Here is a 19,091-nt window from a genome sequence, read left to right as displayed (position 1 = left end):
ATTGATAAAATAGAGGTCAAAGTGATATCAAAGTTTAGTCATTTTAATATCCATTTAGACCTATGGCCGCCGAATACTGTTTTAACTCTATGGGAAAATGAAAAAATTGGCGATTTCCTTGCAAAGAAGATAGCGAACACCTAAATTTCGTTGTTCCAAACGGACCAGAACAAGTTTTCACACGGCAAAGTTTTTTGGAGAGAATCGAAGAACTTTGATTTACAGGGACATTTGTTACCGACAATTGTCAACCATTCTCTATTCACGCAACCCCCTCCCCCCCTCTCCTCCCCATGCATTTAAATGTTGCTAGGTAAAGGAAATTTCCGATATTTCGTACATTATGGCTTAACATTTAAGAACAACAAAATGTCGCTTCTGTGCAGTTAACAAATTCGTATCACAGATTGGTTGATACATCTTGCAAGACTAGATCAAACTGACGTCCGGGATCGAAGTTCAATCCATAGATTACAGTAAACAATAATCACCTCATTGTATTTGGAAGTCAATGCCTAAAATAATATCAAACTGATATTTTATTCTATTCTTCCGAGTCTGTCATGTCGGGATTATGATATCAGTAATTTTGGATATTGTGTGTTTAAGCTAAGTCAACAATTCCATTAATCACATACATGATACAGCACTTCGTCCACATGTAAGGTATTGTTCCTAGACTGGTGACAGTTTTGGAAATCGTAGTACAAGTATGAGTAATGTCGAGTATATTTAAAAGTCTATAATTTACGCCCTAATCTCATTCGACTGTAAACAGTGTACATTGCCCGTGTACAAGTACGACCCTATTGTATTGGGACGTAAAATACCGATGTCATATTTACACCAAAAATAGGCCAGGTAGGGAAACCCCCGAATTCACGTCTGAAGTACGCTCTGTCACGTGGTGCATGAGTCTGCGCATTCAGCATCACCTACAAATGTGAAAACACACACTGTCGACACATGGAGTTGTCGCATGCTCCGAGTGAAGAAAAACACACATTAGAAGATCATGTCAATGAAGTGTTGAAAACACTAACGTGCTGTAGTGCACATTCTCTACAATGGTCGAAGAGTACACCGAAGATAAACGTATTCTTCATCCCCTTCAATTTGCATATCATACTCGTCTGGGAGATGGGTGAAGATGCCCAACTGTTCATGCTAAATGAACATCTTTGCATCGACATGTGTTTAATAAGTGCACTTGTCCGGTGAAATATCCAGATATGCCATTATTCGAACGTAATAACGAGATAAAGCTTCAAGATATATAATACGGTTAATACGCATTATGTCACAAACCTAGATGCAATTGCTGTAGCATAATTACTTTTTTCTGTCTGAGTTCGTCATTTTTGAGCGTTTTTATTCTTCTGGGGTTTGTTAGTGCAAATCCGGAACTTGAAATGTCCATATGGATGAGGATTGCGTATTTATTTTTGATTTCAAAATTCATAAAACAATTTTATCATGGTTTCCTACTTGAAAAATCAATGTGAAACAACATAGACCAAGTCTTTGTTTGAGACTCAATAAATTGCAAAGGTTGATAAATGTGTACGATGTTTGTTATTGTACGTACAATAACAAACTTTGTAGCACATTTTTAAAATAGTTTTTGACAATGTAATGACATATAAACACAGACTTGGTCAGGTTGTTTCACATTAACTTTATAAGTAGCAAGTCATCATGATGATAAAATTGTTTTATAAATCCAATATAAATACCCAATCTTCATCCACATGGCCTCTTTAAAAAGTCCCCAAAACACAAAAAACTCGACCCTCTAATTATTGCATCCAACACTGAGCATCGTTAATTCATAGTAAACTTCAATGCCCATACTATGCTTACAACAGAGCTACAAAGAATATAAACTTGATTAACTTGAATTGACTTGGCGACCATACAAGGCTGTACACCAAAAACATGCAGGTGTTAGAACAATGGTACTTGAAATGATGTCCCTAACTTGAAGGTAGTTTTCGTTAGTATTGACAATTGGAGAAGTTGATAAACCGAGAGAACGTTCTATCCGAAAACAAATGAGAATACGATACAGATTTTGGAACACGTATTACATGTAGCATGTATGATGTATTACAACTGCATTGATTGTTCATGAAATGATGTAGAAGCCTAAGAAGGTCCAATTCGTAAGGACCCTGGCTAAAAATCTAACTTTGAAACAGAGGAACGAGAATGACAACTTAGTGGTCAGTGAAATCGTGTAGGTTTTAGAGGCACGCCAAGTCGATTTCTGACCTTGTGGACGAATTCAATTATTGTATCAAATTGTAGAGGTCATGAAGTTTGAATTTTACTCACCAGTCTATCCCCGAAATCGTAGCGAAGCCATAATAAATTACCATCTTTACAATCTCCGTAAGGTACAAGTGAACGTACGACGGTACACTACAAACGTGCTTTCGGAGGGAAATGACAAAATTTATGTAAACACGTGTTCGATAAGTGTCACGTGCTTAATATGGATAAGCCAATCACTGGCCTGCTGCTCACAATGACTTGCTAATTTGTGAACACATCCTCAAACCTGATTGGCCAATTGGTGACCACATACAGGTGTGTTTGATGTCCATTAATTTTGTGAACTGATGTACATGTGATAACTCATTCTTCAATTTAAATGTCACCAAAACAAAAGACCTGATTATCGATCACAGGAGATCTGTACAAAATAGAATAAAAATACATCTACCTTCAAGTTGGTTCAATTCTTGATGACAAATGCTATTGTGAAGAAGGTGAACGTTTCTATGAGAAAACTAAAATTTCTTTTGAGGTTGACAGAGCGATCTTATCCCTATTCTATAAAAACAGTTATTGAAAGTGTCTTGACCATTTCTTTTATCTGCCGGTTTCACAATTTGTGCGTAAAAATAAAATAAAAATTCACTTTAAAAGATTGTTTCAATTTGCGGTCTTTTATAATCAACAAGTCCGGAGGAAAGCACGTTTAATTTTAGAATTGCGTTTCAACACCAGAATTTGACATGCTTCCGTCACGGTCTGGAAGACGTTTTTTCACTTGCTGTTAATGTAGCAATACTTCTACCTCGTGGCAACGAAATAAAATAAAAAACACAGCCAAAGCACATAGCATTTAAGAAAGTTATATAGTTTTATACATTCAGACGCATGCGGTTGTCTATTTACGTCTTTCGTATTGCGTTTGTATAGCAAAAGAATGACATTCCCATGCCGGGAATCGAACCCGGGCCGCGTGGGTGAAAGCCACGAATCCTAACCACTAGACCACATGGGATATTATATATGGTTTAATTTTAGTTTATAAAACTTCGTATAATGTATTCTCATCGAGTTGTATCAATCTATTTTGTCGTCTGATGATCGCAACAGCATGAAACACTGTGTAACGGCCCCTGTGTATCTTGCTTGATACTGTGTTATATACATATATATATATATACATACACACACACGTACAGACAGACAGACAGAGTGACAGACACATTATAGGTATTAAATTCAAAATTCTGGCTGAGCATACACATTCTCCCGACTTTAAATAAGAACAGATTAACCTTTGGTGAAGGTGAAATCCTATCATTTGGAATTTCACAACAACAACAACAACAACAACAACAAATAACACAGTACTAAATGAGGACAGATATAATTTATGATGTATTCAAACACAAAGTAAACATTTTTTAAATGTAATTTAAGGTTTTATTGGGTGTTCAAAGTAAACACTTTGTCTATAAAGTTAAATCCATCCAAAAATAGACATATTTCATCATTGATTTCAATGTATCTTTACACTATCTTGTCTTCCAGATTTCCACTAAGCTATCTGGCAAAACTAAACAACTCCCACTCTCCCCAAAATCCACATCATTAATGTCTTGATAATTTTGATATTATCAGCAAATACTTGATAATTTAATGGATATTATCATGCACATGTTTGTGTTGATAATCTTCGATAATGTCAGCAAATACTTGATAATGTGGTTGATATTTTCAGTGCACATTTAATCCATGGGTTGGTGTTTATGTTGATAATCTTTGATAATGTCAGCAAATACTTGATAATGTGGTTGATATTTTCAGTGCGCACTTAATCCATGGGTTTGCATTTATGTTGATAATCTTTAGTAATAGTAGCAAACATTTGATAATACATGACATTATCAGAGATTTCTTGATGTTGCGTGTTACTGAGACTATCTGATGGTTGGATTCATCTGTAGGATCCACGTGACTGTTTCTTCTAGACAATGCATTTTGTAGTGTCTGTAAAATCAAATATAAAAACACAGTTTCAGGTTTGTCCATGGTAAGGCCTAACGGAAATAAAAATTGTGTGGTTCTGATTACACTCAATTTTAGAATAGACAGGGTAGGGAGATTTTATATTTTATTTTTTATATATATATTTTTTTTCATATGCGAGTGTCTTGTTCAGGTACTTATGTTCTCCATTGTTTTCCAAATAGTCTCTGTGTTATTGGTTTCTTCTCATCAGATGTACAGCCATTACAGATTGGAAGAACAATTTTATATTGTCTTTTTAAGTTGATGTCAGTTTCCGCATCCACTATTTCCTGGGAGACTTCACAATTTTATTATGTTTTTCTTGAATATGTGAAAAATTTTTTAGGGTCGGCAGTGAAAAACTAAGTGGGGTCGGGTAACCAGAACCAAACAATTTTTTTGTAAGGCCTAAGTCAACATATATGTATCCAAATAAACACAGTATGTGGAGTTAACATCTAATGTGCTCTTTAATTCTTTCCAAACTTTACCATATCACAGTTTGTTCTGAGTCATTTTGTAACAACGAAAAAAAAAGGATCCTCACTTCTTGGGAAATCACAATCGTTTATATATTTTCCCAGCACAGTGAACACAGTATTCAGCAGCAACATTAGTCTAAAATGGTCCATTTCAAAGATCATTTTGATTTTTATGTTACCTCATTTAAATATTGCCATGGTGACCCTTAATTTTTTCTTGATTTTAATTGAGAATGTGTTTTCTGTTCTTGAGTAAAGTAACAACAAAACTTTAAGATTTTTTTTGAGAGGAATATATAAGTTAAAGTTGTATTCTTTTGTCATGGGCAGCAGTGTGGTGCCTACAACAATGGGGTTCAATATGTATAAACATTTCTACATATTTGACAAAAATGTTTTCTTAATCAAAGACTTACTCAGCTATGTTCCTGAATACTTTCATTCTCTCAGCAAAGACACCAACTGACATTGTAACGTCCATATCACCAGCACACTCACAGTGTAGTGGCATATTACGGGCTTTGATCTGTAACACAATAGAGTCAAGATACATACATGAAGAGTGTGATGACAATTGCCAATTTCACGATGTGAAGCAGAAGTGGGGAGTATAGCGCCCTCTCGTAAAACATTTCCGTAGCGGGGGAATAACACACACTATGCCACACCTAATATTGTATGTCCCTTGGAAGTTGATGATGTTCCAGTAAATGGTGGGAAATGAACAACCACCCATCAATATTACAGTATCTTGTATAGCCCTGGTTTGGGTTATAATATATATATATATATATCTATTTATATATATGTAAATATATAAATGAATTTTTTTCCCACCTATGTATGTACGTATATATGCATATATGTATGCATACATACATACATACATACACAAATACGTCGGTAAAAAAATTCAGTTTGAGACCTGCCATTCTGCAGTTGTTTCAAGCCAAACTTACCATTGTACATTTCTTGCATGTCAGATCTTGTAAAGTGTATGCCATTGACAACCTCTGTACGGCTTCAATTAGTCCTCTCTCTATACCACTCACATCATACTCACTATTACATTGTATACATTGCCATACAGCTCTGTAAGACAAATTCACATCAACAGATTAAAAAATGAAACAGAGAAAACTGTAAACAACTGACCAATTTTTAGTGAATATATCTTTGGTTTGTACTTGATGAAAAAAAGTTGCAGCTTGTGCAAGTTGAATGAAAATATTTATGAGTAAGGCCTAAACAAAAAAAATTGTTTCATTCCAGTTACCCAACCCCACCTAATTTTTTACTGCCGACCTTACATTTTTTTTGATACATATTTTGAGAGAAAAAATAATAAAATTGCAAAAATTGACTTGAAAAGAAATATAAAACTGTTCTTCCAATCTGTAATGGCTGTACATCTGATGAGAAGAAAGAGACTATATGGAAAACAAAGGACAACATAACTACCTGAACTAGACATTCATATATGAAAAATCTACCTACTCCACCTATTCTAAAACTGAGTGTAATCAGAACTGCACAATTATTTTCGTTAAGTCTAAACTTAAAAGTGTACTTACACTGTGTTCTCATCTTGTACAAGTAATGGATCTCGACACAAATCCAGATCTCGGCAGTGATTACAGACTTTACAAATGACCTCTGGTAGGACGTAGGAAAGACAAGGGTCTACCCATGTTGATTCCTCGGCAAACTCACCCACTCCAATCAGTTTTAATAAATCTCGCTTCAATTTAGTCACCTGGATTGTAATATTGGAGTCCAATGCCAACACCTGGAGGACATCAAAAGTCAAATAATACACATCTGAATGCTCTGTAGTAGAATTCTACCACCTAGGTGTGTCATAAAAATAACTATTCGATTTCTTGGTTGACACACCAACTTCCACATCATACGCTAAACATGCATTACTATAGATGTGTGTGGAAGAATAAGTCAACCTTCTTGTTCTATTTTGACCCTCTAGCACGAGGTAAAATGCTATTGCAGGTCCTGAAAATTGTGGAGATTTAAATCAGGTCTTAAGACCTATTTCTTCAATAAGACTATTGCTTGAGTCTGTTTTTGTAAATCGCGTTGTGATAGTTATATGGAATGCACTATATAAGAAAATTAGATTAGATTAGATTAGATTAGATGAACTTGCCATGTAATGCTATTTTATTTTTATAGTTATTATGCATCTATGTATAGTGTGTGAACCTTTTTTTTGCCATATATGGTGTGGTTTATCACCAATAAAAAAAGAGCTTTCTGATTGATTAGTAAGTTACAATATGATTACAATATTTGGCCTTGTGAGGGTGTCCTTCACACATGAAAATCAACATTGTGTCAAGGGTTGAGAATGGAACAGAAAACCTAATAATGCTACAAGAAGTTACAATTATAAATGGTAATTTTTGGCCATGTGAGGGCGTGCTTCATACATGAAAATCAGCTTGGTGTTTTCAAGGGTTGAGAATGGAGATGACTTGATAATTCAGCATGGTATAAACTAATATTAATGTTTGTACTGTGTTCACAATATCATCCTACCTACCTTACACACTGCCTTGATAAATTCCAAAGCTGGGTTACTAAGAGGAAGATGAGAACCTGGTAACCTTGGAAACTCAGCTGCTGCATTGCCATGGTTGCTTTGGTTACCACTCACTTTCTTCAGGATTTTAACGGTTATCCTGCCAAGTACACAATGTTAATGAAACATCAATGTCAGCATGATTGGAAGTGACATGCCCCTCAATTTATAGTAGTGAAATCCCCTTCATGAAATAGAATAGCCCAAGTACGGGGGGGGGGGGGGGGTGTATCCTTTCATGTCACCATCTACATGAGGCCAAGGGAAGTCTGTACAGCCACTTTGAGAAATCTGTTCCCGTTTGATAAGTATGTTTCAAGAAAATCAAATTCAGTTGTAGAATTGGTTGATATTTCTTACTTGAGGTTTTTATGTGATTTATGTATACTAGGGGAAATTGCTAGCTTGTCAACTGTTTAGTTTCCACAATCTTACTCAGTAATTTTATTTTAACATACAGCAAAATAATTTGAGAGTTGATTCTTACCCAAATAATCTTTGTGATAATTCTCCCGAGACGAGATCTTGAGCGAAACTAACAGTACTTGGTGTGGTTCCTGTATCCACTACCTTTTGTGTTTGGCTGTTGCCACGGCGACGTATTGGTGTGTTACCTGGGGTATGTCGTCTCTGCTCTTCCACAGAATGTTGGTATACAGCTAGGATATAGCCTGCCACTATCATCTAAAAGCAAATTATGATTGGGTAGATGGAAATTGTTAGTTTGTTGCCACTTTCCCTCTGGTTATGATAGGGTAGATGGACACTGTTAGTTTGTTGCCACTTTCCTCTGGTTATGATAGGGTAGATGGAAATTGTTAGTTTGTTGCCACTTTCCTCTGGTTATGATAGGGTTGATTGACATTGTTAGTTTGTTACCACTTTCCTCTGGTTATGATAGGGTAGGTGGACATTGTTAGTTTGTTGCCACTTTCCTCCAGTTATGATAGGGGAGATGGAAATTGTCGCCATTGTCCTCCAAATATGGCTACTTATAGTGAACAGACTTCTTTTTACATTTTTTATACTGGAAGTTGCTGTCAACATTTTTTATACACAACTATACACATACAGACACATCACACAATTATACATAGTACACTATAGGGCTATGCTGTATGCTTGCTATGACATTGCTGTGGAAGGATGTCACTCAATAATTTATTGCCACCCAGACTTGGCAAAGTATAGTAACTATGGGGCTGTGTGTGAGTTAATCGTCCCTGACTGTTTGAGTCTTTACTCCCTCCTGGAGTGTACCCCAAAATCAAACCCATCTTGTGATACTGCAAAGTCAGTCTACAGTCTATCCCAGAGTCACCCTGACCCTACCAGGCATAGCAACTATGGGCTCTCTGTGAGTAATCGTTCCTCACTGCTTGAGTCATTACTCCAGGAGTGTACTGCAAAATTTAACTCGTTTTGAGAGTATGTGAACAGACTTACATTAAAGTTGGTTTGACAAGCACCAGCCTGTGGTAAGTAATGCATAATATTCCAATTCATCTCAACTTCACTCTGTAAATGTAATAAACAAAGACCAGATATATAACAATATTAATGACTGGCAGGACAACACACAATAATACATTTTGGATAGACAGTACTTTATTTACAAGTATGGTGACAAATACATACATAACAAGTATATTTTAACTGACATTCACCTGAATAAAATAGTAATGATGACATAGATATATTTTCACATTCTAAAAATAAAAGATAACAACCTTGTTATTTTTTTAGTCTAGAATGTCAACTTATATTTTTTACTCTGACCTCTTCTTCTGTATCATTCTCTTCAGTCATGTCTGTCTCAGTTTCATCTTCTTTCTCATCATCCATCTCTGATTCTGGTAGTTTTCCCTTGATACCACCATAGTTTGCCTGATGATCAAAAAATGATAATCCATTTCACTATTGAGAAAATCTTACTGGTCAGTTAACTACTGTTGAGAAAATCTTACAGGTCAGTTTTACTGGCCATTCTGGTAGTTTTCCTGCCATAGTTAGGCTGAGGTAGGAATTATGGGCACTGGGTTCATCCTCTTTCTACCAGGGTTGTATTTGTATGTACACAAAAAAAAATACAAGGTGGGAAAAAAACCGATTAACTTTACAGCAATGAGTCCATTCCACTACTCAGACAGACATAAGTACTTGTCAGTTTGATGTACATACAATTTACATCTAATGTGCAATCATTTTGATTTGAACAATATCCCTAATTGAACTAGACACCCTACCTAGTAAGTAAAAACCCTGCCCAAGTAAACATCCACCAAATACAAAGGCAATTGATTGCACAGCTTTGGACTGCAACTTGCAGTCATTCACATATCTGTGCATAGAGACACAGAATGCTTGTAGCTTTTGACTATGTTGTTCACTTACCTACACACCAACCCGCCTGCACGCACGCACAAACATACACACTTGCACTACACCATGCCTAAACCACTACCAAAATTAGTTCAGCCATACTTTTGACTATGTTGTTCATTTACATGCACACATGCCCACCAACCCAACAGCACACACACATGCACGCACACACACACACACACACAATCACTTAATACACTTCACCATACCTAAACCATTACCAAACCTTAGTTCAGCCGTACTGAACCCTGAAAACTATATAATACAACTACATACCGGATCTAGCCACATAAGATGTTCCCAGCATTGTTGAAATGTGATATCTATACTGTGAAATAACTCTCTGGATTTAATACTATTAGTGATGTACTCTACGTAGGCTAATGCATCAACAATACGTCGTTTCTTTGTACAGATGATAATCCTATTAAAGTTAGCGTACACAATTGTGGAGCCAAGTCGTTTGAATTCCGCAACCAGCTGAAGAAATAACTTCTGCATTAAGTTATGCATGGTACGACGCAGGGCAGGGTCATACAACAAGGCACCAGGTGATCGAAGCCATCTGAAAAAAAGTGACAGAAATGAAGCTTCATTAGATTGGATTCTTAGTAGATACATTTTATAAATCGATAATATGTGTTTGACTAACAAGTTACATTATGTTTTACTGACCTGGTGAATGCATTTAATGATAGTATCCATTATGTTCTGGTCAAATATTCTATTACAGGAAATGCTTGCAGTAACAGCTTTTTAGGGATTTTTTATCATTCACTAATCAGGGGTTGATAGAAATAGGGAACTTGCAATCCAGACTGAGCATGCTCAGATGCAAAGGACTATGGGACTATCGATGGTTATTGTAATACCTAATCTGGAGCTACCGATAAAATAAACCTCACACAATGGTTAGGGTAAGTATGAATTGATTATTTGTGGTTACAAAAAAATGTATCAACATTGTTAACAATGCTAATTGATTAGTATTTATAATCACATTTCCCATGATGCAACATTCAACATGGCGGGTTTGCAAGTTCCCTATTGGTTGAACCTACCTGTAGAACTGCATTATCTGATAGTCAGCGAATACATTGTTGTATGTAGTAACATCACGTAGCCATCCATGTACCATGCCCTTCATGATTCTAACAAACAAATAAAATATATTCTAAGATTATTGCGATAGATAATTTTATAATCCTGTGTACATGTAGGAATCCTAGTTCAGTTACTCCTGTAGTTTATACTTCTGATAAAATACATTTGTGTTTACAAATAGGATGGTAAACAAACATCTTTTATATACATTCTAAATACCATATTCCAGTTATGAAAGAAACAAAAATTGTATAGCTTGGCCACTAGGTGTGTTATTTGGAAAAACAAAAGATTGTATAGTTTGGCCACTAGGAGTGCTAATTAGAAAAACAAAAGATTGTATAGTTTGGCCACTAGGAGTGCTATTTGGCAGCAAGGAAATGACAACCACAAAGGTTTAGCCCTGTATGATTAGTGCTTTAATGCTAAAGTTAAAGACATTCTTTGCTAGTGTGAATAGTTCTGTTTATCAGTTTATGATAGTAATTTTCAAGAATGTTCTGGGTTTGTTTTAGGTATTTTATTGACTCATATACATCCTTGATCAAAGTTTTTGCCCTCAGTTCCCTTAATCTGGGGCTCTATCCTGTGTGACATTTCTTGTGAAAATAGCTCCAAAGAGGGGAAATGGAATATGGTATATTATACCATGCACAAGCTAAGTTGAACAAAAACAAAAATATGGCATTTATACCCTGGTCGTTCAACATAATTATACAACTGTTCTTGTCAAATGATGGAATGTAATACTTGTCTCTGTACTGCCAAACATGAAGTGTCAATCAAATCCAATTCCTTTTATTTTTTTACCCTCTTTGTAACAAGTTCTCCTTGTAAATGCTTGCTTGTCACTGGTTGTACCGAACACATGTCACATACAGGTACTTACTTCAATGCATCTATTGTATTACAGGTACTTAATACTATTGTATTACAGGTACTTCAACACACATGTCACATACAAGTACTTACTTCAATGCAGTAGAACACAGAGCTGTTTCATCATAACTAGACAGATATGATGTACCACTAGTACCAGCTGTTACCATGTCTTCTAATGAAGCTTGTGGGATTGCATCAAATGCTATACTACCCGATCCACCCTCCATTTCATGAATGTGATGGGACTAAAAAACAAAGGAAATCACAATATATTATGACTGTATAGTGAAAAAGTAAAGTTTAAGAAAATACATGAGATGGAGGTATGAGACAATGAATATGATACTATATGAGAGTTGAAAAGATAAAGATATTATACAAAAGTACATACATGTATGTACCAGAGATTACTTGCACCGGAGCACTTGCATACTAGTGGTATTTACACTGCAGTGTAATACCGAAAACGTTTATTGCATACTTGTATTCAAATGATATGCAAATGAGGAAACAATCGTTTGTTTTACACAAAAGTGTGTTATCATATAGTGTCAATATCAATCGTGATTTTTCGAAATATGCGACAACCTGACACTCAATACGAGACTGGCCTCATATTGTCCTCCAATGTGAATCTGATTCTGAATCTGAGACCAACTTTATATTCCTGACAATATAGATAATAGATTACCTGGAGTAAAGTATTAACAGCCAAACTAGCGATATCTAATTCTATACAAACAAATGGATAACATCCTGGGTTATTGACTGCTACACTTGTCTCTTCAAACTCTGTCACAAGTCTGTAAAAAAAATACAGAGTATGTAAATATATCATATGTGACAAAATAATGTGAGTTTATGTACAACTTTCCCACTCCCCTTCACAATAATTGCACATGGCATGGACCTATAGTGGCACAATTGCCGTTCATACTTTCTCAACTCCCTAGGGAGCATACAATCCATTGCAGCCTATGTAAAAACATAGGATTAAACTCCTCACATAACAATCTCTGTCCTACAGGTCCCCAATCATACAGCTAGGCTGGGTCACAATCATGGTTCAAACCTTGCCCATGGACTTGGATATTGAGAAACATATGACAGAGGACAGCTCCTAACCAATGACTTGCAGATTCCAAGCCGACCACTCTTAACAATTCTAACATCATCACTAGGCATATTGCTGGCATTGTGTGATAGATCCTCTCACCTGTTATCATCAGCCTCTTTGCCACCAAGATCTGGTCTCTCTGTAGGTGATGACCATAACAGATTACCATGTTTCTGTAGATGTCTTGCAAAGAAGAGATCTAAACCAAACACACCTGGGTCTGCTGCTAAGTTACCCAATGGGACATGGAAGTATCGACATTGCTCTAAGTAATTCTGTGAAAACATAACATGTATATTAATTGAGTCAGTTGTTAAGTTGATGGATGTACAAATGGACAAATCTTATCCAGCTCTTTGACAGTGGAAGAGAAGGGCTAATGAATGCATGTAGTTCAATCTGTGATTTACAGTACAATGTGGAATTTACTAAAGTTGGCAGATGTAAGGATATTCAGATTTAGTAAAATATTTGTTGACCCAGACGATAAAATATACCAACATTAGTAAGATTTTTGTCAAGCCAAATGATAAAATGTGGTAAACTTTAATTTTATTTAGAACTTACAGCCAATAGAACATCAGCATTCAAATAATGCTGAAGCAATCTCCTTGATCCCTGTCGTTGCCAATCTAACACATTGTAGAGAGAATCAGAGTCGTTGACATGGATACGAACAATGGGGAAATCTTCAAATGACGACACATTGCTGATTAATTGTTGATTATCTGTAACATAAAAAAAATGGACTTAATGATTATAATGACTGACTTCAGGTTAAAGAGGAACACCACTCCAGGAAATGAAGTCATTTCCATAAATTTTGGGTTCTGGAGACCTATTTCATGGTTTTACATCACCTACAATTAGTTGCAATTTCAGAAAAAACATCAAGTTGATCTTGTGCCAGCAATGTAGGAAATTAAGACATTTTCTATGAGTTCTGGAGAGTCATTTCATGATTTTACATCACCTACAATTACTTGCGATTTCAGAGAAACATCAAGTTCATCTTGTGCCAGCAATGCATAGGGTGGACCTTGCAACTACTTACCATATGAAGACTGTACAGCAATGTAGGTAGGACCTCTTTTTTCATCTTTGTATGCAACTAGTAAACGGTTTATGGCTCGGTACACCTACAATAAAATAAATATCAGAGTTAGTTTATATATGATTTAAAGTAATCATATTGATGAGGATTGGGTATTTATTTTTGGATTTTTAATTAATAAAACAATTTTATCATGGCTTCCTATTTGAAAAATCAATGTGAAACAATATATGTCAAGTCCTTGTTTGTAACTTAATAAAATATTGCAAAAGATTTAATAAATCGTCACATCAGTGCAGTAAGGTCTATCTGCCTATACAATTGCATAGCAGATATGACCCTACTGCACTGACGTGATGAAATATATAAAATGTTTGTTATTGTACGTACAATAAATGTGAACGTGAAAGCTGCCCAAAACAAGTCTTTTATTTCACATTCACCCTTTGATTTGCGAAAACTCTTGACAAAGACTACTTACTTGTCTGACATCTTTCTCTACTCTAACTTCAAAAGTATGGTCTGGAGGTGGTATTAAGTCTTCATCTACATCACCTTTATTTACTCTGTAGAGATACAAACAAAGTTTGAGTTATTTACTCTGTGGAGATACAAACAAAGTTTGATTTAACATACTAGCAATGTATGACAACAGACTTTAAAGAGATAGAGACATTTTCATAAATTATGAGTTCTGGAGAGTCCTTTCATGATATTATATCACCTACAATTCCAATTAGTTGCGATTTCAGAGAAACATCAAGTTGATCATGTGCATTTATAGGGTATCTTTGATGTGGGCTAATGCATCACGGGAGTCAGGAGAGATAATGTATTCAATGGTTACAATCGAATAAAAAATATTTCATTAACATTTCACAATGTGTCTCACCTGGCATTTCTTTCAGCATTATACATAGCTGATAAATTAGGCATTTGGTTAGTTCTAACTGTATCCACAGCAAATACACTGGCTTTGTCAGAAGTTGGGAAGAATATACCCATCATCATTTTATTGTTCCTGTAGAAAATCAGAAAGGGTAAAAATTTAAATGATATCAATCATGCAAATGAGCTCATTGGTATGCGAGTACAACAATCATTTTATTGTCCATGTAAATCAGAAAGGGTAACATTAAATATCAATCATGCAAATGAGCTCATTGATATGCAAGTACAAGTTGCAACAATCACTTTATTGTCCTATAGATCAGAAAAGGTAACATTTAAATGAAATCAAATATGCAAATCAGCTCATTGGTATGCGAGTACAACAATCAATCAAGTTTTCTTACATCAAATAATTTTTAAAGGCAACAAGGGTGAGACTGACTTCATCTTATTTACATTTCTTTATGCTAAGGGATGTACAAAAGTCTTGAATCACATGAACTCTCTAATATAGAGACATTGGCAAATTTGGCTTAGAAGAGGCTTGCTGCACAATTGGGTGAGGCATCATGGGAAATAAACACTGTCAAGAGATTCACCCTGTTAACATTGCCCCGGCATTGCCTGGACAACGGTTTAATAGGCGTGAAGCTTCTAACTTTCTTTATTTACCATAATGCCTCATAATGTCCATTTGTCATCCATATGGTCACTGTAATCTTATAAGCCAATATTTGAAATATTAAGCTAATATTTGAAATACTCACGACACATAGTGATAGAAGAATATTCGTTTGATTGATCCTGGGTTCAGATAGTTATACTGAGCTAATGTCTTGAAATCCAAGTATTCCAACTCATATCGTTCTGACTCCTGAAAAAGAAAAAGAATCATTTAGTCATATTCTCATTGTGAAAAAGGATCAAATGCACTCAAGCAATTTCTTAAATTTCAACAATATTGAAAATACTAGAAAACGAAAGGTGAGATTTAAATAAGGCATGCTGATTTTCTAAAGTTGGGATATCTTTAACAAGTACACTTTTGTTAACCATTAAAGCATCATTTTTGAGTTTTTGAAGCCAGCTAATGTAATTTTCCATGAGAATTTGTTCCTTTACTTTTAATTCAATTTTTCAAGAATTTCCAGTAGTACTAGTGATATGAGTCTAGTTTCCTATAAACACTACGATCATGTCCTCTGTCTAGTCAAACTGGTTACTCTAGCACAACATTCAGTTTTTACATCCAACAGTGATAGTTTAATGGTATTGGAGAGTTGATATGAATGTGATGACGCCATCGCATCCCCACATGATTTAATGAAGCATGGCCATTCTAATTGAAGATTAATTAGCAACTGTTGGAATAAAGTAACCAATTACAACTGTCTGTCAGTGTGTGATGGATTACTACTGACATGCACTGTTCAGCCTTTCCCCAACATGAGATATAACTAGATTTTTGGTCAAAGTTATCAGTTTGACTATACGTGGAGAGGATAGTGATCATAGAAAACGTTGACAGGTATAGGACTAGACTACATGTGATATGAAATGTAGAAACTTTCAATGACTTATCTGAACCATGTAAATCCTAATATAAATATTGTATTACAAACCTTTCCAGCAAGAAGTCTTGCATATCGTTTATTAACAGTACAAACACAACCAAGTTGTAATAATGCACGGAATTCTAATGGTACTTGACTCTCATATACACCATCAATGTCAGGTGATGACAGGTCAGCATTCATTTCACTGATAGAATAGAATATACGATAGGAGGTAAGGTGTTAGTTGTGTGTACATAAACAACAAATTATGTCTTATTAAGGGAAACACCACTCCAGGAAAAAGAGGAAGTTTTCATAAACTATGGTTCTGGAGTCATTTCATGAATTTACATCACCAACAATTATTTGTGACTTCAAGAAACATCAAGTTGATCTTGTGCATTTATAGGGTATCTTTTCTGTGGGCTAATGCATTATGGTAGTCAACAGAAATAATGTATTCAAGTTGAACACTGAATATTCATGAGTATATGAATATTCATGAGTCATGATTGCCTATACCCCAGTGTAAAAAATCTCTCAAAACATTGACTACTGTATTGATACTAGCCATGGGTACAGAGTAGCCATCTCTATCGCCATAGCAACTCACTTTGCATGTTGCCTGTAGAGTTCTTCAGGAACAGAGTATTCATATAAATTTAACACAGGAGCTGACCTTGGCAGTGATCGATTTACTCTCCTCCACACTAAAACACAGAAAAGAGAAAAAGAACAGTGTTTGTCATTATTGTAACAAGTCAACCCTTGTCCATGCCTAGTTGATTTCATTATGTATTATATCCAGTGTGCCCTCTAATGATAGCCAAATTTTGTTGTTGTTAGTCAAAATGAGAAAAAGTGGCATTTCTTGTGAGTCACTCCATAGTAAGAGATAGAGGAACATCAAATTTTGGTGTGTCACTGGCAATTGTGTGCGTCAGTGGCACGTCAAATTATTTTTTTCTCAAATACTTAAAAAGTTTAGGGTTGGCAGTGAAAAGCTAGGTAGGGTCGGGTAACCGGAACCAAACAATTATTTTTTTAGGCCTAAAGACTCTTCATGACAAAGTATATTACTTTCAATTCCTTTGTCTATAAATATTTACTTACTTGCTCCTTCTGTGGTTTCTTTGGGAGTTCTTTGATTGACGTAGAATATTCTGGGAACATTGACTTTGATAGCGTGTAAATCATTGCCAATAACAGCCCATACTTTGAAGACACCAGATGATCTGATCTCACACATCTGTACAATCTGCCATGGCATATCCATAATACTCCTAGCTGTTTTACGTAGAAAACCACCCAGTCCAGTAGTTGGACCACTACGTATGATACCACCACCTATAGGTTCGCCATCATCAACACGCCGTCTTTTTCTCTCTTTTCTTTGTTTGGCTTGCAATTGCCATTTCTTCTTATGGTACAACAACCATGCTTTTCTCTCTTCCTGTGAATTCAACAAAAAGAAACATCAAATTGATCTTGTGCATTTATAGGGTATCTTTGCTGTGGGCTTTTGCATCATGGTAGTCAACAGAAATAATGTATTCATAGCTGAACAATGAATATTCATGAGTTATGATTGCCTATACCCCCAGTGTAAAAAAACAAAAAAAAATAAAATTGACATATTAATATTTTTTGTCCTAATGCAAAGGAGATAGTGTCAGTGGCATGTGGTTGGACTGAAGAAAAGGGTGTTGGGTGGTCAGTGGTTGGACAGGAGGAAACATCAGGTGGTGAGCGGTTGGACTGAAGGAAAAATTGGATGGCGAATGGTTGGACAGATGGAAGGTTGTCAGGTGGTTAGACAGAAGGAAAGGTTATCGGGTGGTGAGTGGTTGGAATAAAAGGGTGCCAGTGACACTTGAGTGAAGGGGGTTGATTATTTGTTGGACTGAATGAGGTGTTGTATGGATGAATGGTTGGACCAAAGGAAAGGGTGGCGAGTGGTTGGACCAAAGGAAAGGGTGGCGAGTGGTTGGACCAAAGGAAAGGGTGGCGAGTGGTTCGACCAAAGGTAAGGGTCGCGAGTGGTTGAACCAAAGGAAAGGGTGGCGAGTGGTTGGACCAAACAAAAGGGTGGTGAGTTGTTGGTAACCTGAGGTAGGAGTCAGGGGGTTATAACTTTAACATCTCCTACCTTTGTTTTTCCTAGTGATGGTGGTGGTCCTAAGACATCCCTCCAAGACTGACATAGTTGTGATCCATCTATAGATTGACTATCGAGACGACTACTCTCTGCTGAACGTTGTCGTTTCCTGGATACTGTCGCTAGCAATGTTCCTTGGTGAGCACCTTTAGGCTTTCTGCTACCAATGTCTTCGATATCCATGATGTCATTACCAGTGTCATTATCATCATTAATATCAGGTTGTGCATCCTAAAACAATGAATGGAATTTAGGTTTTAACACATCAAGTCTTAAAGGCCCATGATTCAATCCCAAGTGCTCACGTTAGTATCCTATCAGTGGAGACATACGGATTAGATGGAATTATCATTTTGCTCAGGACCAACTTTTCCTATATCTGTACCAGACAATGGTTTTTCACATTTTTCAAAATGTCTTATTATTGGTATTTAAAATTTTGGTGAACATATTTTGGGTTGTTGGTAAGCGTGCATTCTCGGGAGCAGCACCCCTCTTATGGAATAGTATACCATCATCATTCACTGTCGATAAATTCAAGAAGGACATCAA

General features: G+C 35.9%; 1 protein-coding gene and 1 non-coding gene across 2 annotated transcripts in view; both read right to left on the bottom strand.

Moving 5' to 3' along the window:
* Positions 1-3,223: 3,223 nt before the first annotated feature.
* Positions 3,224-3,295, bottom strand: Trnae-uuc (transfer RNA glutamic acid (anticodon UUC)). The gene has a single exon. It is a non-coding gene; the product is annotated as a tRNA-Glu (tRNA).
* Positions 3,296-3,979: 684 nt separating this feature from the next.
* LOC144451829 (DNA polymerase epsilon catalytic subunit A-like) overlaps positions 3,980-19,091 on the bottom strand; it is a 38,613-nt gene continuing 23,501 nt past the window's right edge. Inside the window, exons 27-48 of the mRNA XM_078142732.1 lie at positions 18,531-18,770; positions 17,495-17,834; positions 16,995-17,091; positions 16,448-16,586; positions 15,593-15,699; positions 14,827-14,955; positions 14,416-14,500; positions 13,935-14,019; positions 13,448-13,608; positions 12,980-13,155; positions 12,455-12,566; positions 11,854-12,008; positions 10,839-10,928; positions 10,054-10,342; positions 9,172-9,279; positions 8,839-8,910; positions 7,880-8,076; positions 7,354-7,492; positions 6,368-6,582; positions 5,753-5,885; positions 5,210-5,319; positions 3,980-4,290 (exon numbers count right to left, since the gene is read on the bottom strand). Of these exons, the coding sequence (XP_077998858.1) occupies positions 4,221-4,290; positions 5,210-5,319; positions 5,753-5,885; positions 6,368-6,582; positions 7,354-7,492; positions 7,880-8,076; positions 8,839-8,910; positions 9,172-9,279; positions 10,054-10,342; positions 10,839-10,928; positions 11,854-12,008; positions 12,455-12,566; positions 12,980-13,155; positions 13,448-13,608; positions 13,935-14,019; positions 14,416-14,500; positions 14,827-14,955; positions 15,593-15,699; positions 16,448-16,586; positions 16,995-17,091; positions 17,495-17,834; positions 18,531-18,770 (3,249 nt within the window). The 3' untranslated portion in view covers positions 3,980-4,220. The remainder of the gene's footprint in view (positions 4,291-5,209; positions 5,320-5,752; positions 5,886-6,367; positions 6,583-7,353; positions 7,493-7,879; positions 8,077-8,838; positions 8,911-9,171; positions 9,280-10,053; positions 10,343-10,838; positions 10,929-11,853; positions 12,009-12,454; positions 12,567-12,979; positions 13,156-13,447; positions 13,609-13,934; positions 14,020-14,415; positions 14,501-14,826; positions 14,956-15,592; positions 15,700-16,447; positions 16,587-16,994; positions 17,092-17,494; positions 17,835-18,530; positions 18,771-19,091) is intronic.

The sequence above is a fragment of the Glandiceps talaboti genome, chromosome 21 (assembly GCF_964340395.1).
Source record: "Glandiceps talaboti chromosome 21, keGlaTala1.1, whole genome shotgun sequence".
NCBI lineage: Eukaryota > Metazoa > Hemichordata > Enteropneusta > Spengelidae > Glandiceps > Glandiceps talaboti.
The sequence above is the reverse complement of the archived record's forward strand: the minus strand, read 5'-3'. Positions and strand labels throughout refer to the sequence as shown.